This window comes from Staurois parvus, unplaced genomic scaffold (assembly GCF_062004578.1).
Source record: "Staurois parvus isolate SC_StPar_1 unplaced genomic scaffold, SC_StPar_1.0 ptg000387l, whole genome shotgun sequence".
Lineage (NCBI taxonomy): Eukaryota > Metazoa > Chordata > Amphibia > Anura > Ranidae > Staurois > Staurois parvus.
The window spans coordinates 198,276-226,210 of record NW_028318183.1 but is presented as its reverse complement, the minus strand read 5'-3'; the positions used below and the strand labels follow the sequence as shown (position 1 = coordinate 226,210).

The following is a 27,935-nucleotide window of genomic DNA, read 5'->3' as shown; positions in this document are numbered from 1 at the left end:
TGACATTCTCTATAAAGAAGTCTCTTGGGGAATGTTTAGGACATTCTATTCTATCCCCTCCGCGGGTGAAAATAATAGAAAGTGTAATTGTGTGTACAGGAGGAATGAGGACAGATTGAGGGGGGGGGGGCTGGGAGGGGAGTGTGGGCGGAGTCAAGCAGAGGCAAAGATAAATAGTACCTGTGAGAGATGAGTGTGCAGAAAGTTCTATAGAGGGAGAGGAGGAGGAGGAGGAGGTGTGATCTGTACAGACAGGTGGAAATTTGGGAGACACAGGACTGAAGGTGCCCAATTCCCTGGGACCCCACAACAGCCACCTCTAGGCTCCTGAGCTCAGGTAAGTCTTCCTCATTCCATTGCAGTGGGTGTCGGTGTCATCAGCTGGCTGTGTGTCTTGTTACATTGCTGCCATATAAGTGTGCTGTACCTGCATTCAGGTGTGAGTGAATAATCCAGGGCTGCACATAACAATGCATTGAATCACTGAAGAATGGAACAAACAAGGTTTACTTAGCGGAAAAATATTATTCTGATGTTCAAAACAAGGGAAGTGAGCAGAATGTGATGAGTTATGAATACAGGATTTGTAGCTCCTAATTACATTACACATGCCAGGGTTCAGTTAGAGGAAAGAGGGCTGAAGACCAAGTCTGTGATGTGTGGTCACTCGTCGTAATTCTACTACAGGGCATGGATGCGAGACAGGTAACGATCACATTGGCTGCACATACGCTCGCTGGGTCTTCTTTGCTGCTGTTTCAGATGAGTTCTGTCTGTACTGCTGTAGGACACCTCATTCGATTCTAACGATTGGCTTCTGCTGAATAAAGAGGGCTACACAGTCATCAACATTCTGGTGGTTCAACTGGAATTTCGATCCGTGTGTGCCCAGCTTTAATAGTCTTCAGGGGCACTTTAAAGGAGTGAATTTAGTCCTAGTTCATCCTTTCTCAACCAGGGTTAGGTAGGACACCAGGGGACCTGCAGAGGTTTCAGAAGTTCCTTGACAAGGGAGCTTTGGTGGATTGATCTTCTGTCTACACTAATACCCAACGGAAAGAGGCGATTTTCCTTTGACTTTTAATGTAGAGGGACAGTTTCCTTCTGATCATGATTCATAATTTTAGAAGGCTTCCCTGAGATCTGAAAATTATTTCAAATGTTCCTTCAGAGTAAAACGTTTGAGAAAGGCTGTCCTAGTCTGTGTTTTAATTTTTTCAAATACCCCAGCAGGTTCAGCAGAAATATATTTTTTACATTCCCTTGAACCTGAATGAGTCAAAGCAAGCTGACTTTTCAGATATATCTAAAGCTAAAATTGTTCTCCAATTTTTGATAGACTTTACACAAATCCTGGAAACAGGTGCTGACTACTTTTGGATCAAGTATGGGCACGTGTTTTTTTGTCTCTGTCCCATTGGGGAGAGTTTCCTTTAGTTACTATCTTCAAAACAAAATAGGACTTGGAAGAAATCACTCCAAAGTAAAGGAAATCTCTTCTTATCTGTCACCAGAACAGGTGTCCCCAATGGAAGATTTCCCCTCAATTTCTGTTCCATTGAGAACTCAAAAGTGCACATTTTTCCTAATTTTCAGTCTGGGACAAAAAGAGAGGGTGAAACTCACCACAATGGGAACAGACAGAAAACACAATAGAGGTTATTACTCTATTCCAAAAAATGGCTTTGGACATACTTTAAACAATCCCTTAACTGAATTGCTCCCCCCAGCTGATTTTCCTAGTGCATGTGTGATCTAATTTGTGGCTGCTACATAACATAGATGGAAATTATTATGCAGATGTTTCATCAATGAAATCAAATAGGATTTGGATTCTTCTTTCAGATAGGGATGTTTGTTTCTGAATTGATGCTTTATATTTGTAGCAAATGTAAAAGCCACATCAAGTGGAATCTAATGTCTTTGAGTCACTTGTACACTACGTGCTGATGCTTATACAGGGTCAGGTATGTTGAAAAGTGGAGGTGGCCACAGTGGGTCTTCCTTGTCCCTTGTGTAGACAAAACTTGTATGGTTGCCCAACATACTGTTCACATTTAGGTCCTCCCCAGAGGTTGTAGATGCTTTGGGGCATGGACTATGCTTGTAAATTTATATAGTCTATAATATGGGTGCTCAACCTGTGGCCCTACACTTGTTGCGGAACTACAAGTCCCATTATGCCTCTGCTTTGGGAGTTATGCTTGTAACTGTCAGCCTTGAAATGCCTCATGGGATTTGTAGTTCCACAGCAGCTGGAGAGCCACAGGTTGAGCACCCATGGCCTATACCCACCTATACTGTCTATAGCTACCATTATACAGCACGTTTTTTTACCTCGTGTACGGCAAGTTGATGTGTGTTGCACCCAGGTAATTGGAGAAGGTATTTATCTGGGTGTGAACAGGCTGTTTATTTTTACATCCAGGACAGTTAAACTGACCAATCTATTGAAGTATTGCTAATGGTTAGACATTAACTATAAATAACAGGCCATAGTGCTTTGAAAGGGCCACTGATCCTGAAAAATAAGCTACTAGTAAGATAAAAAATAACTTTCTTCTATATTTAGAGTAGACTGAAGCTGGCCATAAAGGGATCAAAATTCAGCTGGTTTAGCAGGGACAGGCCGAGATTCTGATCTATGTACGGGCAGGCTGATTGTACCCAAGTTGATCCATTGATCAACTTGGGTAAAACCAGCCTGTCTAATTTTTTACATTCAATTACTGTCCATGGCTATAGCCACTAGCAGTATTCATTGTGTTCAGTCAGTCAGGAAGGCTCCCCTGCCCCTCCAAGCTGACAGGACACAATAGCTGTGCAGTAGGCATTCGTCCATCGATACTGACACTGGGGAAATCAAGCAATTTTCATTCCTTCTACCCATGGTGGATGGAAAGAAAATCAAATTATCTATGGGCTGCATGACCCTAGGCACCAGAGCAATGTCAGACATGCAGTCACAATGTGATCATTTTTTAATATGCATTTGCACTTACCTATTCTAGTGAACCTTGGAGGAATCAACAGTTCTTGGCCAAAAATATCCAGAACAGCAATCTGCAATATCTGCTGAAAATTGTCAGCTAGTTGTGACACAATCAACAGTGCTTGGATAAAAATATCTGGCACAGCAATCTGCCATATCTCCTAAAATTGGTCAAGTGGGATGTTTCCTGTACTCAAATAAAGCATACACATGAGGATCTTTGCCCAATATGACTGCAGTCAGCAGCATCTGGATATCATCTCACGTCTATAGGTATTTTGAAGTTAGCCAAAAACTTAAGAAGGCTGTTGGACATATGAACAGAATACAACCACTCTTAGAAAGAATACTTGGTTGACAAGGTTATAAATTGAACACACAGCCTAGGGTAGTCTAGGGTAGCCTTGTAACTTTTCAAATATCTGGTTGCCTAGAAAATTGTTGGCTAGCCATGTCTGTGGTCACCCATAGATAGGAGATTGTCATGTACAGGGGTATTTATAAAAAACAATGTCAATTTGTGCAGGTTTTGCCGAAGAGGCTTCAAATAACATAGTCTCTTGAAAGTTCACCCCTTCACCCATGTATTCTCACCTTGACCTCAGGCTAGGGTAGCTGAACTCAGGGGAAATATTAACACTTGGACTTCTAACCTTTCAAATATTAGGTTGCCCTGATAATTATTGGCTAGCCATGTGTACGGTCACCCATAGATGGGGGATTGTTATGTCTAAAGGTATGTTAAAAGGCTTTGCCTCTTTCCTGAAATGTTACCCAAGAGGCTCCAAATATTGGAGCCAATTGAAAGTCCACCCCTTCACCCACTTATTCCCACCTTCACCTTGCTCTCCTGCCCCTCTGTCAGAGCTTCGAGTCCTAACCCTGTGTAAGCTCCATGTCAAATGCTTTTGGAGCTTACACAGGGTTAATGAAGGCTTTTTCACGTGACAGCCAATTGGCAGTTTACGTTTTCATATTGCATTCTGAAAGGAGTTCACATGCTCAATCATACCCAGAAGCCCCAGGTACTTGTGATGGCTCAGACTGAATGGGGGGGAAGTGCTGGAAAGGTACTGTAAGTTTAAGTGTAATGAGTTAGCAGTAACCTTTTCAGTATAACCTGAAGCAAAGTGACAGAGTCTCTTTAAACCCTGGTACAGAGTGTGTAAATTGGCCATAGACACATTAATAATTTATTACAGGTAATTATATAGTGTTGATAAATTACACAGAGCAAAATATACCCTACATTCACATCAGTCTTCCAATCTAAGGTTCCTATCTCACATACACTATGGACAATTTTAGCCAATTAACCTACCAGAATGTCTTCAGTGTACAGGAAGAAACCAAATCTAACCAATTCCCTGCCCATAATTCAGAAGATTATTGTAAAGTTGACCATAGATGGGCAGGTTATCTAACAGGGCGAGTATGTCATTAAAGGCCAAGTCCACCATTTTTCAGTTGTAAGTGGACACTGGTATGTTGAATTAGTGGCTGACTTACTTACTTTCCTGGAACTCCAGTGGCAAGATTTATGCACAATGGTTCGGGTCTTCACCCCTCTAACAAGGTCACAACAAAGACATCTGGATGCCAAATGAATTCATTTTAGGTTGTGGAGAATCCCTGGAGAGAACATGGAACCACGACTTAGCTCCGTAATATTAGAGATGTTCGGGCAGAAAAGGGGTTCCCAAAGGGGAGATCTTGACAGTGGGATTGAGGAAGCTAACCTGGGATTTCTCTTACTAGTAGCCAAATACACATGGAATAGCAGATAAATACCATGGACGTAAACAGCATACGTCTCTACAGCGTGATTCTGTTGGATGAGTGTTGATCCTAATGCATGTTTCAACACAGCAGGAACACTCATTACAAAACTATAGCTCTCATTAGGGTGGATGTTGACACACCTGGATTATAATGTGCTGGCTTATTCAGGTCACATGGATCTACCCATCCCAGGATAGTGAGATTTCATTTTTTCAATCAGTCCTTCACTTTCCTTGAAAGAATCTTAAGCCTATAGCTTCTATTCTGGGGACCTTTCTTGTTGTGTTGGATATACATGACAAGGTGGAAATGTTACATCTACTTTTCTGGTTTATGTTGTATAAACTCCTCATTAGTGCCTACAGGGAAGAAATGGGTTATCATATATTCACCCCTGGTTTCATCAGCAGAGAGATGCAGAGATTGGAAAAAAGGTTCTAACAAGCCCATCACATGTGAAACCCATCTACCAAGACCATCTAGTGCAAGCATTCACACTCCATACTCATTATTGCACTGACAGTCTTGTCCATTGTGTGGCCATCTGACAGTTTCCTCATATAGGTTACTATATTTAAGTTTGATTATACAAAACTGTTATTGCAAGGTGAGGCACAGAACAGGATTCAAACATACTGTAAATATAAAATCATGTATAAGATTGGTGAATGAGAATATGTTTTAGTTACACGAATTGGAACATGTTAGTTGATTTGTAGCACGTGTGTTGCTGTTTGAAGAGAGTTGATTCTTCATGATGGATTTGCATGATCAGAAGCTTTATGTTTGTGGTGGAAATTGTGATTCTTTAAAGCCATTAGTGTGCAAAATTTTGCATGCTATGTGTTTTGGCATTAACAGGTAATCTATTAGAGGAAACGTGGAGGCTGCTCATCTCCCATGAAAATGACAGTTGTTATTCTGACCTTCTAAAGTTGGACCAACACTATTAGATTTGTTCAGTCTGCGGGGTGAGCATAAGAAATTAAACAGATTTCCCCATCCACGGTAAATAGTGTGGATAGATGAAATATTCTGCTGGGCTATTGTATTCAGTCAGAATACCTGCACAGTGGCCACATATGATTGGATGCTGCTGCTGTTCGGATAACAAAATTTCCTGCAGTCTCCTTTGACAAAGGTCAATTGCTCAACCAACTTTTGTCGAAAAGGTTTAAGGCCACCCACTGAGCCAAATTTGGTCAGTTCACCAGGAACCAACTGAAATTCGCTCAGTGTATGGCCAGTTTTACTTTAATCTTTTCTAAATCACTGACCCAGAACAAGTATCCTGATAACGCTTCTTTGGCTTGACCGATCTGCATAGTTGTTCCAAGTCAGTGACTCAGCGGTGATTGAAGAAAAGGGTCAGCATAACAGCTAAGAAAGAAGCATCTGCAGAAGGAGGTCAACAATGGCAACCTTCATATTTCTGTTATGATAGGTCTATTTTAAATAATAATAAGCACACTGGCTCATGTGGATAGCACAAAGCCAGGGGATGTTTACTGGCCAATCTGACTGAATACAACCTGCTTATAAAACGGTGAAAACTGTGTATTAAGACCTATACTAGCCATACACAGGACAATATAACTTTTTATTTTAATCATTGTTAATATGAAATAATTGTATTTAAAGAAGAAAATGCAGCAAATGGACTTCGGTCCGGGAAGGAAATCAGACTGCATTCAACTGAAACGATCTCTTACTTTGTTGAGATGAATGATCATTTTAATGAAAGAATGAAGTCTGTACTCAGTTAAGGTTACGTGTATGGCCAGTATTGCTGAGTGTTGGTGGAATCACAGGTAGTCATCATCAGTACACCAGTTGTGTGTATGTTAGACAAAGCGTGGCTCTCTAGCTGTCTTGGAGCTACAAGTAGTAGCATTTCTACGCACACCACATTCAAACCCCTGAGCAGTCAGATAAAAATAGAACATGATGTAGTTGTAATATAGAAACACTCTGATTTAAAGTTTACACTTTTTGTAGTTTTGGATAATGTGGAGAGGAATTAGAACTCACCCCCCCCCCCCCCATGATTATTGGTAGTCTGTGTCCCCTTTAGGGAGATTTGCCCTCACTATTTCTTCTGGTGACCATTATCACTGAGGGTCAAAGTGAAAGAAAGTCCAAAATTTTGAGTTTTCAACAGAACAGGATTGAAGGTGAAATCTATTAATGGGAATACTAGTTTGGGTGACCCTGTTCAGAATGTGGGAATTACCTCAATTTGAAGCAATTTCCTCTCATTTCCTGTTGGGGCTATGGGACAGGAAGCGACGGAACATTTCCCCAATAAATCAAAACTGGTATGGTTATAACCCTCCTCAGCTATAAAATGAAAACAGTTTGGGCTTTAATTGTACTTTAATACAGGATAAACCAAAGCATGATAATGTACTATAACCACATGGCATCTAGAACAGACTTTCTCAATCTTCAACACAGGAACCCTTCAAAATAACTTTCCAGTCTCAGGGAACCCCTGATAATTATTATGCCTACAACTCATGATGGTCAGTGAGAAGAATGCCCCTTACATTTGTGGTCATTGGGATTGTAATGTACAGCACTGAGTGAACTGTTGGCGCTATATAAATACTGTATAATAATAATAATAATTGGGAAAAATTACACTCTTACAAATATCTAAAAGGATCAATGGTGTCAGTGGGAAGTTATATGAGAGAGAGAAATTGCTCATTGCTCAAGGAACCCCTAGCAACTTCTGGAGGAACCCTAGGGTCCATAGAACCCTGTCACTAAGGGAGTGCGGGCCGCACGCAGGTGACATTCGCCAAAGGGGTGACATCATCAAGTAGGAAGGGGCAGACTGACCAATCAGACTCTGCCTTAGGGGGAGTCAGTGAAGGGTCACGTGAGAGGCTAAGTCCATCCTGAGAGGTGCCCACAGCATTACTATCAGTGAAGAGGGGGTTTGAGACAGAAGGACGCAGTGAACTGTGATGCTCGGTTTCTGTCAGTGGCGGTTGATGCAGCACTGGGTGAGGAGGAACTCCTCCTGGCTGGGAAGAGACAGATGCTGGAGCTGTGGGGATGAGGACAGCTGCTCCGGCCACTTCTCTTTGGGAGGTCCATGAAGGGGCGGGCCACATTCCACATCCCTGCCATGGGGGACAGCAAGCTCATGCTGAAGAGACCCTGAGGTGGCAGATCCTCTAAGTCAGCGTTTTTCAACGACTGTGCCGCGGCACACTAGTGTGCCGTGAGATATTGTCTGGTGTGCCGTGGGAAAAATTGCAATTTCATCCGTAACATGTGGCCTCGGCTCACAAATAGACCAATCATTAGAACAGCAATGGGCAAACTACGGCCCGGCGGACCTTTTAATTCGGCCCGCGGAGCGTGATACTGTCAGGATGATCTGTCCCCCTCGACGTATCTGCGATCGGCTGCTAATGCCTGAAACTGGCACATGCGCAGATACGTCGAGGGGGACAGATCCTCATAGGAGACAGTTTTTCATGCTACACCGGAACGGCGAGAGGAACGCGCGGAGCAAAGGTAAGTGAATTGACACAGGGTGGGCTTGGGGACTTAATATGGGGGATGAATTAATATGGGGGATGAATTACTATATGGGGGATGAATTACTATGGGGGATGAATTACTATAGGGGGGATGAATTACTATGGGGGATGAATTACTATAGGGGATGAATTACTATATGGGGGATGAATTACTATAGGGGGGATTAATTACTATAGGGGGGATGAATTATTATGGGGGATGAATTACTATATGGGGGATGAATTACTATATGGGGGATTAATTATTATAGGGGGGATGAATTACTATATGGGGGGTGAATTACTATGGGGGGTGAATTACTATGGGGGATGAATTACTATATGGGGGATGAATTACTATGGGGGATTAATTACTATATGGGGGATGAATTACTATGGGGGATGAATTACTATATGGGGGATGAATTACTATGGGGGATGAATTACTATATGGGGGATTAATTACTATGGGGGATGAATTACTATATGGGGGATTAATTACTATGGGGGATGAATTACTATGGGGGATGAATTACTATATGGGGGATTAATTACTATGGGGGATGAATTACTATATGGGGGATGAATTACTATGGGGGATGAATTACTATATGTGGGATTAATTACTATGGGGGATGAATTACTATATGGGGGATGAATTACTATGGGGGATGAATTACTATATGGGGGATGAATTACTATGGGGGATGAATTACTATATGGGGGATTAATTACTATGGGGGATGAATTACTATATGGGGGATGAATTACTATGGGGGATGAATTACTATATGGGGGATGAATTACTATATGGGGGATTAATTACTATGCTTACTATGGGGGAATATTACTATACTTACTATGGATGACACATACACATCATTCATCTACTCTTGGTCCGGCCCCCGGGTCCAATATATGAACCCATTGCGGCCCTCAAGTCAAAAAGTTTTTCAATAAATTTTTTTAACATTTTCTAATGGTGGTGTGCCTCGTGATTTTTTTCATGAAAAAAGTGTGCCTTTGCACAAAAAAGGTTGAAAAACACTGCTCTAAGTAACCTACCTTGTGTGCAAGTCAGTGATTGCCAGACCACCAGCATCTTAGCATGTGCGCTGTGCTGTATTCTATACCAGACAGTGTACAGTAGCAGATGTGACTGTGCTCATACACTAGGTGCTGTTTCCTATGTATAATAACACTGATCTCTATACACTGAGTGCTATTCCGTATATATAAGATTAATATCTGTACACTGAGTGTCACTCAGTGTACAGATGAGTTTTATATGTAGGTAATAGCACTCAGTGTATAGAGATCAGTGTTTTTCGTAGGGAATATCACTCAGTGTACCAGGGGTGGACTAACCATTTGTGAATGCCCGGATAGCAGGGGGAATCAGTGTGGTGGGGAAGGAGGGGGAAATTACATAATGATGCACTGTGTCTATGTCTCTCCCTGCAGCAGCTGAAAGCCAGTTTCTCCCCCCCTCCCTCCTGCCGGCTTTCAGCTGCTGCAGGGAGAGACACAGACTCAGTGCATCATTATGTAATTGCCCCTGCCCTGCTGCACCAATCCTCCTTCCTGTCTTTTTCCCCCCTGTAGGCACGCCCCACCCCTGCGGTTCCACTGGCTTATATAATTTACTGGCCCCTTCCTTTAGTGCATGGACACAGTAAGTGTTTAGTACCAATCACTCTGTCCATTTGTGTTGTATGGGAAAAATGTAAGGGCGGGGGGGGGGGGGAAGGGGGTGGTGGTGACACCATGTTTTAACACACCAGGTGTCACCAACCCTAGTGATGCCACTGCCTTTTTGAGAAACCCTGATTTAGAATGTCCCAGTGTGAAGTGTGCGTTCCACCAAAGCAGTCATGAACACAGCAATGGTATAAAACTTTGGCTGGCTAAAGGTCTCCAGGGAGCCAAACATTGCCCAGTAATTGAAAAAACACTGGACTCCTGGGGTTGTGATGTTGCTTTATGCCCAAGCTACAGGTGTGACTTTTGTCACTCAGTCTTGGTTGCAGTCACTCTCAGAAACCTCATTCCCATTGACTTTTTCTACAGTCACCAATGCTGTCACGAAGGCTGTTGTAGTGTTGCTATAAAACCATGTACAAATCAACTTTATTTATTGCTATAGCAATAATAAGGCCTTAACCAGGATCAGTCAGAAGGTTATTTAAGAAATGTATGGCAAACTAAGTGGCTGCATTACCCCTGACCCTTTGTACAGACAGTGCTGATTGGTCCTGTACTGATGACATGCACCTACTCAAAAAGAAAAAAAAACCTCTAGCCATACACACTAAACTGAGTATGTGCAGAGTGACTCCTAGGGCAGCAGATGGATTAGGGATAGTAGAAGAAGGGAAAGATCAGAAAAGACAGGATCAAACAGCCTTTTTACACAATGTAGAGGATTAGCCCCTTAGGTTCCACAGTGAGTATAACAAGCATGCTTTGCTGCATATGCAGACTGATTTTACTGTTGTGGGTTGAGTAACACTTTAAGGAATGAAAATGAAATACTGATTGATAGGTAGAAGCTAATTTGTCCTGTTGTCATAATCCAGCATCAGCATCACATAGAACTCTTTCTTGATGGTTTCACACCAGACACACTATGGCAGGTGAGGTGTCCCACTGTTTTGGGGATGCAGCTTTGTAAGCACCTTTAATAAAACAACTAGTAAAGCCAGCTGTAAATCTTCATTAGCAAGTCTTTATGTCCACTTCCTGAATACATTGTTTATTGGACGTTTGTCATCACACCTCATATAAATAAAAGTGCTTCACTATTCCTACAAAGGAACATAAAGTGACATCTCCTGTATGTCATTAATTACACATCTCTGGAAGATGAAAAGCTGGTTCTCCATCTCACTTGGCTGTGACCAGTTACTGTTACTCACCGGGTGTCACCTTCATTAAACATGAAACGCATCTATGAATTTTAGATTGTATAGATGACTTTTCTTGTATACTACATATTACGTTTTGATCTCTATTATGTTGTGTTACATTATATTCTACAGACTGCTGTTATATAACACAGGACACAATCACCTGCACTAGTATACCACACTTTTATTTACTGTTCGCTACACGTTTTCCCTCCACATGCTACATTTTACCTTGTGTTATATGATTTATATTCAAGCTTTTTAAAAGCTTTGTTTATTATATGTTTTTTTCTTTTGCGTGTCATATATTACTTTGTGTTACTTATACGGTATATTACTTATTCAGTTTTGCCCTCACTATTTCTTCCGGTGTCCATTATCACTGATGGTCAAAGTGAAAGAAAGTCCAAAATTTTGAGTTTTCAACAGAACAGGATTGAAGGCGAAATCTTCCAATGGGAATGCTAGTTCGGGTGACTCTGTTGAGAATGTGGGAATTACCGCAATTTCCTCTCATTTCCTGTTGGGGCTATGGGACAGGAAGCGAGGGAACATTTCCTCAATAAATCAAAACTGGTATGGTTATAACCCTCCTCAACTATAAAATGAAAACAGTTTGGGCTTTAATTGTACTTTAACACAGGATTAAAAAAAAGCATGATAATGTACTATAACCACATGGCATCTAGAACAGACTTTCTCAACCTTCAACACAGGAACCCTTCAAAATAACTTTCCAGTCTCAGGGAACCCCTGCTAATAATTACTATGCCTACAATTCATGATATATTAGTGTGATGGTCAGTGAGAAGAATGCCCCGTACATTTGTGGTCATTGGGAAGAATTACACTCTTACAAATAGCTAAAAGGATCAGTGGTGTCAGTGGGAAGTTATCTGAGAGACAGAAATTGCTCATTGCTCAAGGAACCCCTAGCAACCTCTGGAGGAATCCTAGGGTTCCATAGAACCGCGTTGCAGTGGCGTCGCTAAGGGAGTGTGGGCCGCACCCAGGTGACATTCACCAAAGGGGTGACATCATCAAGTAGGAAGGGGCAGACTGACCAATCAGACTCTGCCTATATTACATATTCAGGCTTATGTTACAGTTTTCTTTAATATACTTTTTTTTATTTGCAACCTACATATTACTTTGTGAAATATGTTACATATTCAGGCTTTTTCTAAACCTTTGTTTACTATATACTATAATTTTTGTTTCTTTTGCATCCTTTGTATCTTACATATTACCTTGTGTTACTTATTTTACATATTCCGGTTTATGTTACAATCTTGTTTACTATACTTTTTGTTTCCTTTGCATCCTACCTACACTATTACTTTGTATTACTTATATGACAGAGTTGTGCTCAAAAGTTTGCATTCCCTGGCAGAAATCATGAAATTTTGGAATTGATATTGAAAATATGACTGATCATGCCCAAAAAAAATGTCTTTTATTTAAGGATAGTGATCAGATGAAGTAATTTATTACATAGTTGTTTTGCTCCTTTTTAAATTATAATAACAGAAATCACCCAAATGGCCATGATCAAAAGTTTACATACCCTGGAATGTTTGGTCTTGGTACAGACGCATAAGGTGACACACACAGGTAAAAATGGCAATTTAAGGGTAATTTCCCGCATCTGTAGCTTTTTAAATTGCAATTAGTGTTTGTGTATAAATAGTTAATCAGTTTGTTCGTTTTCACGTGGATGCACTGAGTAGGCTAGATACTGAGCCACAGGGAGAAAAACAAGAAATGTCAAAAGAATTGCCTAACAAGGTAATGGAACTTTATAAAGATGGGGAAAAAGAGACATAAAAAGATATCCAAAGCCTTGAATATGCCAGTCAGTACTGTTCAATCGCATATTAAGAAGTGGAAATTTTTCGGATCTCTTGATACCAAGCCAAGGTCAGGTAGACCAAGAAAGATTGCAACCAAAACTGCCAGAAGAAGTGTTTGGGATACAAAAAAACAACAGGTAACCTGAGGAGAAATGTAGGCTGCTCTGGAAAAATACAGTGTGGTTGTTTTAAAGGATACTTGAACAAAAAATGAGCTGCATGGTCGAGTTGCCAGAAAAAATCCTTTATTGTTCCAGTGCCACAAAAAGCCCAGTTACAATATGCCCGACAACATGTTGACATGCCTCACTGGGCTTTTTTGTGGCATTGGCACAGTAAATATCCTTTTCCATGTTTATAAAGTTCCATTCTCTTGTTACACAGATATTTTGACAGTTCGTTTCTGCTTCCCATGGCTCAGTATCTAGCCTGCTCACTACATCCACAGGAGAGCTAACAAACTCATTGAATATTTTATATGAACAATGAATAATGTGGGATTTTAACCTTTAACTGCCATTGTAACCTGTGTGTATCACCTTGTGTGTTTGTACCCAGGCCAGGGTATGTAAACTTTTGATCAGGGCCATTTGGGTGATTTCTGTTATCATTAGGATTTAAAAAGGAGCCAAATGACTATGTGATAATGATCACTATCCTTAAATGTAAGACATGGCATGATCAGTCATATTTTCAATATTATTATTATTATACAGGATTTATATAGCGCCAACAGTGTGCGCAGCGCTTTACAATATAAGGGAGACAGTACAATTGCAATACATTTCAGTTCAGAAGGAATAGGAGGGCCCTGCTCGTGGAGCTTACAATCTAGAGGAAGGGGGAGGTGATACAAAAGGTGATAGCTGCGGGGGATGATCTGGCGGAGGTGATTCAAGTACTGTTCTTAGGTAGAGGTGGGGTAGGCTTCCCTGAAGAAGTGAGTGTTCAATGTTCGCCTAAAGGCAGACAGTGTGGGGGCTGACCGAACATGCTGTGGTAGGGAGTTCCAAAGGATGGGAGAGACTCTGGAGAAGTCCTGGAGGCAAGCGTGGGAGGAGGTGATGAGGGAGCTAGAGAGGAGGATATCATTGGAGGAGTGGAGTGGGCGATTTGGGTGGTATCTGTGGATGAGGTTGGTGATGTAGCTAGGGGCAGTGTTGTGGATGGCTTTGTAAGCTGTGGTTAGTATTTTGAATTTTATACGTTGGGTTAGTGGAAGCCAGTGGATGGATTGGCAGAGAGGGGCAGCAGTCGTTGATCAGTTGGTAAGGTGTATGAGTCTAGCAGCAGCATTCATAATAGACTGAAGGGGGGATAGCCTGTGTAAGGATAGACCAGTGAGGAGGGAGTTGCAGTAATTGAGGCGGGATATAACCAAGGCGTGAATAAGTTGTTTTGTGGTGTCATTGGTCAGGAAGGGGCGGATTTTGGAAATGTTACGGAGGTTGAGGCGGTAGGATTTAGCCAGTGAGTGGATGTGGGGCCCAAGGGAGAGGACAGAGTCTAGGATTACGCCTAGCACCCTGGCATGAGGGGAAGGACCATTGGTTGTACTGTTGATCTTAATGGTAAAGTCGTGAGTGGGGGATCGGGGAGGAGGAAATATTACAAGCTCAGTTTTTGAAAGATTGAGTTTAAGGCAGTGATGTGACATCCATGCTGATATGTCGCTTAGTAGATTTGTGATACGTGAGGAGATTGAGGGGGTGAGCTGGGGAGTAGAGAGATAGATCTGGGTGTCATCAGCATAGAGGTGGTATTGGAAGCCATGGGAGGTTATTAGTTGGCCCAGAGAGGAGGTATACAGAGAGAAAAGGAGGGGCCCGAGAACAGAACCTTGGGGTACCCCAACAGAAAGAGGAAGCGGAGCGGAGGAGGAGGAGTTGTATGTGACACTGAAAGTGCGCTAAGAAAGGTAAGAGGAGAACCAGGAGAGAGCAGAGTCATGGAGGCCGATGGAGTAGAGCTTACTGAGGAGGAGCGGGTGGTCGACTGTGTCAAAGGCAGAGGAAAGGTCAAGGAGTATAAGTATGGAGTAATGGCCGTTGGTTTTAGCAGTTAGTAGGTCATTAGTGAGTTTTAGTTGGGCAGTTTCTGTGGAATGTTGTGGGTGGAAGCCAGACTGTTGGGGATCAAGAAGGTTGTTGTCGGTGAGGTAGCAGTTCATACGGTTGTGAACAAGGCGCTCTAGAAGCTTGGAGGCAAACAGGAGCAGGGAGATGGGTCTTAAGTTATTCAAACAGGTGGGGACCAGTGAGGGTTTTTTGAGGATGGGGGTAACCAGTGCATGTTTGAGTGGGGAGGGAAAGGTGCCCATGGAGAGTGAGAGGTTGAAGATGTGGGTCCCAAAATTTCACCATTTCTGCCAGGGTATGCAAACTTTTGGGCACAACTGTACATATTCAGGAATAGTAAGTTTTTACTACATACTATACTTTTTGTTTCCTTTGCATCCAATATATGACTTAATATTACTATACATATTTAGGCACACTTAACAAAGCACTGTGTATGTTAAGTAGTCCACACCCTTCACATCACTCTGAACATACAGTATATTATGCACAAATACGATTGAGATGTTTAGGACCCATTTACACTAGAATGCTGTGTAGGAAACTTGTGTTCCAAGCTGGTTTACTGCACCACTTTCCAATCGCACTGCCCTTGCAATCTGTAGCAGGTGTCAGTGCAAAGTTAAAGAAACCAAAAATGCAGGTCGCAATGGCTGTGTATTTGCCTTCATTGGATCTCATGGTACTACAGTACCATGCAATCTCGATGCAGTGCATTTACAAAAGTAGAGCATACACTACTTTTGGCATTGTGCAGTGCAATTTCAGCCTATTTAAAGTAAATAGACAAAAATTGTACTGCAGAGAACTGCATGTGCATTCCTTTGTGATTCACATGCAATTCTTAATGCGAATGGGCCCTCTGCAAGGCGGCACATTCGCATTCCATGATAGTGGTTTCCAAAATGTGGCCCTTTGCTTGTCTTTATCCAGCCCTTGGGGCACTATTCCTTCCACTGATACAAGGCACTATACCTCCTTCTCATACCAATGATGAGCCACCATTCCTTCCTCTGACAACAACAGTGGGGCTCGATTCCTCCCATGAATTTAAAAAATTGAACACTATTTCTCCCACTGACACAAATAATGGGGCACTATTTCTCCCACTGACACCAATGATGGGGAACTATTACTTCCACTGAAACCAATGATGGGGCACTATTCCTCCCACTGACACCAATGATGGGGCACTATTCCTCCCACTGATACCAATGACGGGGCACTATTCCTCCCACTGATACCAATGATGGGGCACTATTCCTCCCACTGACACCAATGATGGGGCACTGTTCCTCCTCCTACTGACAACCGCTGCTATGTAATATTTATAAGTCCCGCTGACCACCAAGCCTGAAATACTGTCTACTTCCACTGATGCCGAGGCATTTTCTACTCCCACTAGCAACAGTCCAGCCCCCCAAAGTCTGAAGAACAGTAAACTGTCCCTGTTTTTTATAAAGTTTACGATCTCCGGTTCTATGCCATGGCACAATTTATCCAACTCTCAACAGGCAGCTAAAGTTATAGTTCATAACTTAGAACATAAGCTACAGGTCATTGTACACTAAAAGCCTTCATCCGAGGTTCATATTATTTATATCTGGATTGATGAGGACTGGAATCAACCTCACTGTGATTGCTAAGATATTGGTCTGACCCAGCTGAAGGGCAAGTCAGATGGCTGTATGCAGATTGCTGCACTTTCAGAAGGAGCAGACGTCTTAGATGCTGGCTAACGGTGGGGAAAGGTTGTATACGTTGCAGTAGGATATCCTTTCATTGCTATGACAGCTAAGACATTAAAACCTGTTATTGTGGTGCCACAGTGGTGCATTATGAAACAATGGGTGCAATTTTGTACAAGACTTCAAAGGGGCTTTAAATAAGTCCATAGAGCTGAAAAGAGGTGTATATATCAGGATTGCAGAAAAACAGTGAAAACAATCTGTGCAGTTAATAATAAAAGTCCATAAATATGGGAAAAATAAATGCATGCACACAATTAAGTATTCTATGCAAAGGGAATTTTAACCTTTTTCACCAAGCTAAGGGAACATTCCTTTGCAAAGTGAACAGCCAGCTTGCCTTTTGTAAAACTACACTAATAGGCCAAGTTTAGTATCTCTTAATATTTCTGGAAACAAAGAATTGAGAGTCTTTCTTCTACATGTATTTTGGTACTGGCTTGCTGGTTCATAGACTTACTTGAGTTCATCAACATTATCCTGTAAAAAAGAGAAAGTTTCAAGGTGATAAATGTGACAGAGATTGAGTGTTATCTCTGGTGACTCATAATTATACTTTTCAGTTTATATTTCAAGAGAATAAAAAGTACACACAGCAAAGTTCAGCAGAGTATAGGAAGCCTGGGAGATGTGAGGTCTAGTTATTTATGTAGGAAACTCTTACCTGACCCTTGGACTTGCCTACCCAGCACTATGCCCCACCATACTCAGATATTCATTAACAGATTTTTCTGTCAATGTCGCATGAAAGGCTCAGTGTGACTAGTAAATTACATTTTTAATAGTTAAATGGAAAACTAAAACTGTATTGTATTTTTGCTTTGGATAATATAAGCCTCCATCATGAGTTTACACCTTGGTCGCACCAAACTCGATGCCTGCTCCCATTCAAAACAATCAAAGGAGAGCCTTGAGAACCTTAGTTCAGAGTGCTTTATCACAGCGTGTTGTCACTTCCATGATGCCATAAACAAGCCCTTAATCACTTTTGGGAAGATTATGTCAAGATACAATTTTTATTCTTTGCTTTGAGGAAAAATAATAAATGCATAAATACATTTGCTCAATTAAGGAATGTGCATTTATTATTCCCCCCTCCAGTAGCCTGCAAAGCATTGCACCTGTGGATTGCGAGTGCAGTGTCAGGCTTCCTGCAGAGACTTACTCCAGCTCTACCTGCCTGTACCTCTGTATGGGCTTTCTGTGAGAAAGCTGGAGGAAGTGTCAGTGAACTCTGAGGGTGCTTATCAGCATCCTTATAGTTCACTGAGAACTACAAGTTGTCTGCCACAGTGGTAGATAGGACTTGTAGTCTCCTTATTCACAGATTTAAAATGAGACAGCAGCTACGGCAGTGAGAGGGTCCCCTGCCCACTGTCAGGGAGGGTTTTGAGGGTGACCCACATGGAAGAAAAATATACTTGAAATATATTCAAAAAATATTATTTCCAAAATTGCCATATATTTCAAATACAACAATTTTGGCCATATTCAGTATATTTCAATATATATATATAATATGATGCATGTTGAAATGTGTTTTTATTACAATATATATGAAAAATATTTTTAAAAATAAATTTCAAATATATTGTATGTCTTTAAAAATACAAATCTACATTTTTTTTATGTATTTACAAATATATGTAAAAATATATGTTAAAATGACTTTTTGATATGCTAAAAATATCTATTTTTTAAATATATTCTTCAGATTTTTTTTAACATATAAAAAAAGTAATTTTAACATATATTTGTAACTGCATTCCAAAAATGTAGATTTGTATTCTTAAAGACTTACAGTATGTATGAAATGTATTTTTAAAAATATTTTTCATGTTGTAATAAAAATGCATTTCAACATGCAGTGTATATATATATATATATATATATATATATATATAGAAATATATTTTTAAATATATTGAATATGACCAAAATTGTAGTATTTCACATATATGGCAATATATTTGGGAAGAATATTTTTAATATATATTTCAAATATATTTTTCTTCCATATGGGGAGAGGGGAAGTGCTGAAGCTTGTTACATATTACACCCTAAATATGGATGTAACATGTTCCAAACATGAATTTATCATTAAATAGAGTGATTTCCCCATGCTTCCTGTCCTGCTGACAACAGTGTCACCAAACAGGAAGTGAAGGGAACTTTCCAACAGAAACACAAAAAAAATGCTTTTCTTCAGTAAAGGGAAGCTAGAACCCATGACAGATTTTTACTTTTGGTCCTGTTGCAGATTTTTCCTGACTTCCTTTTAATGAAACCATTGTCGCCAGGACAGGGAGTGAGGCAAAATCTCTCTAATGGCTCACTAGATAGCAGAAAAAGGACTGACAAGTGTTTTAATCTTTCCCCTCTCTATCCAAAATGAAAAAAGGCTGTGACGTACTTTTTTAATCAAAGATATTTTTCCTGAGATGAAAGATGGGTCATTTCTATTATCTTGGCATTATCTGGCATTCCTCCTGAAAAATCAATACAAACACTCTTCCTTTTTGCTGATAAAAAATTGTTGCAAAATACACTTTAGTTAATGAAAAGCACTAAGATGACCTTTGATATGGAATATATTAGCTTTGGAGGATGGATGTCACCAGTGATTCGGAAGTAAGCCATCTGTGTCCTGTTCCAGGGTTTGTTGAGGTTGTCCATGGGCTAAACGAGAGAAAAGGAACAAGTGGAACAGATTCCTGCACTATGCTAAATAGTGTGGAAGGAGTAATCTCCCATGATGGCTATTTTATTCTGACAACCCCTCACACCCATGGCTGTTGGCATATTCGAATAGTGACTGTATCTGATAGGATGCATTCACTGTTTGGCTGACAAATTTTCCACCTGGCTCCTTCAACTTTTCAGTCAAAGTTTGTCAAGATGGATGGTGCTGCCGGGGCCAATTCAAGCCATGTATGGTTATCATAAGGTGGTCCCCTCTTAGGCTGGGTACACACGGTCCGAATATCAGCAGGAACCAGCCAACATTCGAACCATAGTACAGCTGTCCTTCTGACAAGAGCTGCTCTAAGGACTGGCTTTTGTCAAAGGTACATGCTGGGGAACCAGCATCCAATCAGCGCTCAACTGATTAGTGTGTTCTGGTGGTGGTGAGGCAGTCCCCCATGAAAATACAAAGGCACAGCAGGAGAGATCGCTGCACTAACATCGCTTAATTAGTACAGCAATCTCTCTGTTTTTTTTCCTTTCAGCCCACTGGGTTGAACAGAAAAAAAAACTGAATGTGTGTACCAGGAATTAGTCTAGCCAATTCCGGCCAGACCAGGCAATGGCCCCATGCCTCTGGGAACAAGCAGTTTTTCACTCTATAGCCAGCTGATCTTTAGGAAAAACACAATCAAGTGTTCTTTCCTCAGCTGACTGCTATTGTTTTTCAATGATATATCAGGTTACCCTATTATTCACTCCAGTCCTTCCTCCTAAGCCTTAAATGTGCACTCTTGAGCAATCACAGCATTTGTGTGATGTAATGATCTTTCACTGGATGACCTTTTTGTGTCCAACCAGCATCTACCATCAATGACTATAATGCATCGGAATGTGTATACATTTATTACTTCATCTGCAATTAAAAGCCAGCACAACCTTCCATTTTTACTAGGCAGTTTCATGTCCACATTAGTGTGAGAGGCATAGGTTAGGATACAACATTTCATATGAAAAAAAAACTCTAAAGTTTCTTTCATTCAGTATTAAGTGAGTGTGAATGATATAGTGGACTCTTACCATCTATTATGGAGAAAGGTGTCCACTGAATGAGTCCATTTGAGCTTTATTGTAGTGTTACTCGTCATTCACAGTCTGCCCTCCTTGTTGTAGTTCACTTAGGTGATTGGAGAGGACTACCTGATAACCAAAAAAAGTCTCATTCGATGAATTTTATAAAAGTAAAGAAATAGAGACAACGTGTTTCAGGGAATTGACTCCCCCTTCTTCAGGGCTAGTATATAGCGAGAAAAATACATGGTAAAAACCCATAGCCAATCGATAGGGTCCTTTGGGAACACCTCAGGGAATGCCTTATCAGAAAGGTAGCAGCCCTAGTTCCCAAATGAGTCTATCACCCACAACCTACAATCAGGATATAACCCATTGGAAGCTATTCCCTCAATACCCTCCAACACAGTAACTTGCCGCTAGGCAGCCTTCAGCAGCGTCAGTCCAGCACTGTCTTCCACTCAAAGTTGATACTTGTAGGCAAGTATGCTCCATGTTTCAGACTGACCCACCTGTTTTCAGATCTCTAGCCAGCATTATAACATCAGAGAACAGAGTGGGAATGAGATATAACACTGCAATAGTGGACCAAATCTGTTTATGCCGTTAACTATTCTCTCAAGCAGCAGAATACATTATTGTATTTATAATGGCTTCTTTTGGCCCAAAACATATGGGCATTGTTTGATATTTGCTTGTAGATGGCAGTCAATGCAGCAGTAAAACAGAATCATATTGGAAGTGGTAGCTGTCAGTTTAAAGTGACCCTGTCAGCCAGTGCTGGGACAAGGTCCTATAACTTTCAGAATGAGAATACTAGAATTTGCCTCCCTCCCTGAGATAAAAAATTGGGCATTAAAAAAATCTCTCACAAATTTAAAACTTTTATACAGTATACATACAGTTAAAAAAGGCTAACGGAAAGGAACGAAGGAGATAATACAAATTATTAAAGTTTACTATTTTAACTACAAAGTTAAGGTAAAAAAAAGTTTGGTTAACTACAGATTTTATTCTGTGATTTGTCCTTTTAATAAAGGCACTAGAATCATATTTCTGGTACAAAACATTAAAGGAGAAGTACAGCCAAAGCTTTTTTGGCCGTACTTCTCCTGTGCATCACAGGAGTGCAGTTCATTTTGCACTGCTGTGATCCATTTTCAGCTGACAGTGGGCTGAAGCCCACTGTCGGCTGATGTCACTCAGCCGGTCCAGGCTGGGGGAAGATCCCGACTTTAAAGTTGGGATCCACCCCAGAGTCTGAAACGACACTTGGCTCAGCCTCTCAGCGAGCCACTGACAGCCTGAGCAAGCTGGGGAAGGGGGGGGGGGGTGGTGGCAGAGCATAGAGCGGTGACTGACAGTCACCGCTCTCTGCTCAGAGCGGCTGTGAGAACTCAATGATCAGCAGTCATGTGATCACTGAATTCTCACAGTTAGAGCCACCAGGGGACAGACGCAGCATCGGACCAATGCTGCATCCACATTAGGTAAGTATGATTGGAGAAAAAAGCAATCCCCGCACTTCTCCTTTAAATTTGGTGCTTTTTTAAAACTGGTGCACACACAGAATTTGGTGCAGCTCTGCATAGCAACCAATCAGCTTCCAGGTTTTATTGTCGAAGCTTAATTGAACAAGCTGAAGTTAGAATCTGATTGGTTACTATGCACAGCCATACCAGTTTTAGTAAATCTTCTGCATAGAGTTGTTTTTTGTAAAAGTGAACAATAGAAGGAGAAGAACTGATATACAGTACATGTATTAAAATAACTATTATTATGGCTTGATTGTAATACATACAGGTGAAACTCGAAAAATTAGAATATCGTGCAAAAGTTCATTTATTTCAGTAATGCAACTTAAAAGGTGAAACTAATATATGAGATAGACTCATTACATGAGTTCATGAGCTTTAAGCCATAATCATCACAAGTATGACAAATCACAGCTTGAACTATCTTGCTTTGCATGTAATGAGTCTATCTCATATATTAGTTTCACCTTTTAAGTTGCATTACTGAAATAAATGAACTTTTGCACGATATTCTAATTTTTCAGGTTTCACCTGTGTGTATATATATATATATATATATATATATATATATATATATATATATATATACACACACACACACTGCATACTGTCCAGTTGCAGTGAGGATAATCTGATCAAATTAAACCCTATTTCACAAAGGGGCAGATTATTTTCAGTGAAATGAAAGCCCCCTTTAGCCTTATTCCAATAATATGATGGCCTTGAAAGAAACCAGCAGTTTATTAACTGTTTGAATGCACAGTATGATACATATACATCAAAGAACAAAGGAGAAAGAAGGAAAAAGAATAGAGTAAGAAAAGTGTTCCAAGACAATGTGGAGGGTGTTCCCAAGGCTTTGTTAGTCTACTGACGTAACAAATCCAAGTATCCCACATCCTGTCAAATTTTCTTTGTTTTTTGTTTTTGTTTTGAGGGTGCATGTGAGTTTATCATTAACCATGATCCAGTTAATTTTGTGTTTTAAACAGTCTAGTGCCACTAAGTTGCATTACTGAAATAAATGAACTTTTGCATGATATTCTAATTTTTTGAGTTTCACCTGTATGTTACCTGTTATTCCTTGCATTTCCCCACTTGCCTATAGTCCTTCAGTTTTTAGTTATCCATTTCTTTCCTCATAAAATCATCAATCTACAATAAATAGTAGTAGCAATTGGTTTTACTGTTGTCTGTGAACATTCAGATAGATAACAGTAAAAATCACTTTTTTTAATGTTCAACATATCACCAGGAGAGGGCACTCTATATATTTAATTTGACATCCATCAATAAGGAGTATGTACATATGTAATCAATCTTATTACTAAGTTGCCTAAGTTGTTATAATACACTGAGTATAGTTTTCCGTCATATAACTCAAGGTTGGTAATGCAAGTTTTTACTGTTTGAACTTTTTTTTTTAATATAACAAAATATGTTAATCTGTTAGTATGATTTCAAAATATGTTTGTTAGTATGACTGCTAGTATGATTTTAAGAGAAGATCCATCTCTTATCTTTTCTACTGCATTATTGGTGAGGAGTGCTTGTTGTATAATAGTTTGTCCATTATCATCATGTTTTGAAAATGTTTCCATTGTGTCTTCCAGAAACGTTCATCGACCGGCATGGATTGGGGAACTCTTTATGAGGTCATTGGAGGGGTCAACAAACATTCAACAAGCATTGGCAAGATATGGCTCTCCGTCCTGTTCATATTTCGTATTATGATTCTGGTGGTGGCTGCAGAGAGTGTCTGGGGTGACGAGCAGTCGGATTTCACCTGCAATACATTGCAACCTGGGTGCAAAAATGTGTGCTATGACCACCACTTTCCAGTGTCCCACATCCGGCTCTGGTGCCTCCAACTCATCTTTGTGGCTACACCAGCTCTGTTGGTTGCCATGCATGTGGCTTACTTGAGACACAATGAAAAAAGACAACTGCAAAGAAAGCTCCCATCTGCTCAGTCTGATGGAAGGGACCTAGAGGTGTTAAAACAGCGTAAATTTCGGATAGTAGGTACACTCTGGTGGACCTACACCATCAGCATCCTGTTTAGGGTTCTGTTTGAGGCTACTTTCATGTATCTCTTCTATTTCCTCTACACTGGCTTCCATATGCAACGTCTTGTCAAGTGCGACAATTGGCCTTGCCCGAATGTGGTTGATTGTTTTATTTCAAGGCCTACTGAGAAGACTGTATTTACCATCTTCATGATCATCGTGTCTGGCATTTGTATGGTCCTAAATGTGGCAGAGTTGTGCTATCTCATCATTCAGGCATCCCTAAGAAGAGCCAGGAAGAATGCCAAGAAACATACCAACCACATAAGTGGCAAAGAAGAGAAGCAGAATATGCTAAATGAGCAGAAGGAACAATAATCAAGTGAATGAATGACTAGTTTACCCTTCAGCCTTAACTGCCATTTTCCAAACCTAAGGAAGAAGGATTTGGTATATGCAATACATTGAATTGTATCCTAGATCTGAGTATTTAGGAATGACAGAAATTCAACACAGAAACATCCTAAAATATCTGTGTCAGGTGGATGGCTTTTGCATATTTACAAAGTATCTTTGCAAATTCAGAAATATTGCTTTACATATTGGTGGAATTCTGAATAATCTGAAGTAGCACATCTTTGACTAAAATTCAGTAGCGTTTTATATTATGTGTTTATGTTTCGGTGTTTGTTTATTTTATTTTTTTTGCTATTTATGTTACAAGATGATTTGTTATTGTGTGTTAACAATGAAACCAAATTCTGACTGATTTTGTACAGTTATTGATTGTATTAGAAAGAATAACCCCACTTTTAACTAGAAATCTAAGTTTTATTTTTTACTTGGCTTGACATAACAGTCACATTAAAGGTGACCTTTCCTGAAAGAACCTTTCAATTATTAACTTCTCATTCGGGAAATGCTGGCTGCCTGACTGTCAAGCTGATCCTCTGGTTCCAATACTGGAAGTAATTTATTTGGAATATGCTTTCAGATAAGAACATTGGACTTTTCCTGTAATTTGCTGAGCTGTATACTTGGTCCAAATCTGTGATAGGAAAGTAATGAAGCAGCACAGCATAACAGCCAGACAATTAGCATTTTGGAATGAGTTTAGCCATGGCAACCTTCATGCTTCTGTGTGGAAAAGGTTTACTATAGAGAAAGAGATTTAACCTGATTAGGGCTTTTAAATGGAATCTGTGAAATAAGACAGCTGTCATACTGACTTGATTTGTACTGTTGCAAGTTTTGGGGGTGTCATTGTGATTGTGGATGCGCCACCTAGCGATTCACAAATGTGGAACAAACATGTAGCCAGCGAAGTCTAAACATTCTGATTTTCAGGCTTCACTTAGGGAAATCAACGATAATGACAGCCCCAGAGCTCACAACTTTAGAAAAACGGATCAGCCATGGCAACTCTCATTTCTGCCTTCCTGGGTTCCTGTTAATGCCTGGTGTGACTACATAAATGCTGTGTCTACATTTGGACGTGACCTCTTAGGTGCAATAGGTCTTCCAATAGCCTGTGCAAGCAATAGGGACACAGCAGGGTTTTTTTTTGTTTTTTTTTAACAAAGTAGACTGAGCCACCAGACAATGTTCCACGACAACTGTGCCTCTGTCCTGTCTTACAATATGGAATTTCTAAGACTTTCCATACACATGAGATCATAGTTAGAAAGATCTTCCATAAATGACAACTAATACAAAAAATATTGTATTCTGATAAATGCAGACTGGTAATAAACATCATGTTTAAAGCTGTCTGTGAAAAAGTGACAGAGGTCCAAAAAACCATAACACTGCCAAAGTACTGGCAATGGTCACCTTTTATTAACCTTTCTTACCCACAATCTGAATACATATCCCAGCAATCCCAGCATACTGCATGTGGGAGCCAGCAGCTGAGACTTTGTGCATCTGTTGGCTATCAAGCTGTGCTGTCATGGCTAAAGTCCTCACTAAGCATTGGAGTGCTTTTCAATCATGTGATCATCTATAACATAGTGATGACATGCAGGCTCAAAAGCTTAAATAAAAAAATTAAAGACTTTAGCCTGCAGATGACTGCCACTGCCACCTTCAGGCTGCAGTAATATCTGCAGTGCAATAAAAAAAAGAACCTATGAATTAAAAATTAGATTTTTAAACTTTTTTGTGCATTTTTTTTGCATTTCTCGGCATATAATAAAAAACAGAGCAGGGTTTTTTTTAAAAGAGTGCACCAAATAGAAGCCTTATATACTCTTAAATAGATACAAAATAATGTAGGTATGCAAATTAATCATAGGGCTATATTTTATAAAGCAGTGAATGGGGCATTCACCAAATATTCACTACAGGTGAATCTACACAGTGCATATGTTTTAAATTAATGATTGGTTAAACACATGTGCATGTTTAATAACTGTAAGATCAGTTGCTTTATAAATATGTCCCATAGCATTACTGTCAAGTTAGCTGATGCTGCTACATTTGACCTGGCAATTTAGGCATCAATGGCCTGATCATAGAAGGGTTAATATTTTATAAAGAAAAGGTTCTTGTAACACCCCTGTCAATAACAATTTTTTTAGACACCATGGCCGATGTGTAATTGTGGATAAAAATATGAATATAAACATGGAAAATGAAAAAGGAATTCCTATAATAAATGCTAACATTAAAAACAATAATTTCTTAAGGTTTTCAGAATACATTATTTTTTGTAATAGATGTTAAATTGTTTCAGCTGGCTTTTTATGACATTCATTGTTGCTGGCTAAAGCTTAGGGGAAAAAAAACAAAAAAAAAAACCTAGAGAATAAAAATTGATTTGGGAAAATTGATCTCATTCTCCCCAAGATCAGTCAGGTTGGTCACATTATTTATATGAAGAGCTTAAGACTGATGAACGTGGAATACTTGAACTCTTTAAATTTCATCCAGTACAGTTTTCCGTGTGTGTTAAATTGGGGAGTTTTTGATTATTAATAAAACACTGCCAATGAATAAAAATGAAAAAGGTAGATGCGTGATGATGAGGGACAAGCGACAGACTGAAAAAAAAAAATCAGTGTTCACCATGAAATTGTCTTTTCATTGACTTAGTATTCTGTATATCCTATACAAACCAGTTATTAGTCTAAATGTTCTTATGTATTTTAAATGACTTGCACTAATATTAAATTGCCAGGATGAAGAGGATTAGATGAATCTTTCCTAATACTACGTTTCTAACAAGTAGCAGTGGACATGAACTAAAAATGCTGCCTTGCAAATGTTTGCTGCTATTGAGGAAACTGGCTGTAAAGGAGATAATACTTCTTTATCAAAGACTGAACGTGAAACTTTGCATCCAAAGTGTGAAATGTCTTTATTTTTATTTCATTTTGTAAAAAGGGGAGAAGGAAGTTATGGAATATGCTTCTTTTGTAATTAAGTGCTCATCAGACCATGTGGATTTCTGCCTGCGGGATGTGGATGCTTAGAGTTGGCCTGCACAGTTTAAATATTTCTTTTGTTGGAGGAAGTCTAAAACAACAACCATCACACTATACAGTGCCTGGACTGTCATGTCTCTTTTTTTTAAGGTGCTTCTGAATTGCAATCCAGCTAGAAAATGCAATCAGCTGTATTTTTAGCAATAGGTCACTAGAGGGAGCACTGCAAGTACAAATGTCAGAACATAAAACTACTTTTTTGTATGTTTTAGTTTCAATAAATATTTTTAATACTTTTTCTTTCTC

The 27,935-nt window shown here is 39.9% G+C and overlaps 1 protein-coding gene across 1 annotated transcript; it reads left to right on the top strand.

Annotated features, from left to right (window-relative positions):
* The first annotated feature begins 204 nt into the window (after positions 1 to 204).
* Positions 205 to 27,925, top strand: LOC149455823 (gap junction beta-2 protein-like). The gene is made up of 2 exons (XM_089685779.1): positions 205 to 337; positions 23,806 to 27,925. Exon 2 carries the CDS (start codon positions 23,824 to 23,826, stop codon positions 24,577 to 24,579), a length of 756 nt encoding a protein of 251 aa, XP_089541905.1. The 5' UTR covers positions 205 to 337; positions 23,806 to 23,823; the 3' UTR covers positions 24,580 to 27,925.
* The last annotated feature ends 10 nt before the right edge of the window (positions 27,926 to 27,935 follow it).

Bases quoted from the DNA above. Each gene is read 5' to 3' on its own strand.
- LOC149455823 (XM_089685779.1), top strand. From the start codon at position 23,824: ATGGATTGGGGAACTCTTTATGAGGTCATTGGAGGGGTCAACAAACAT.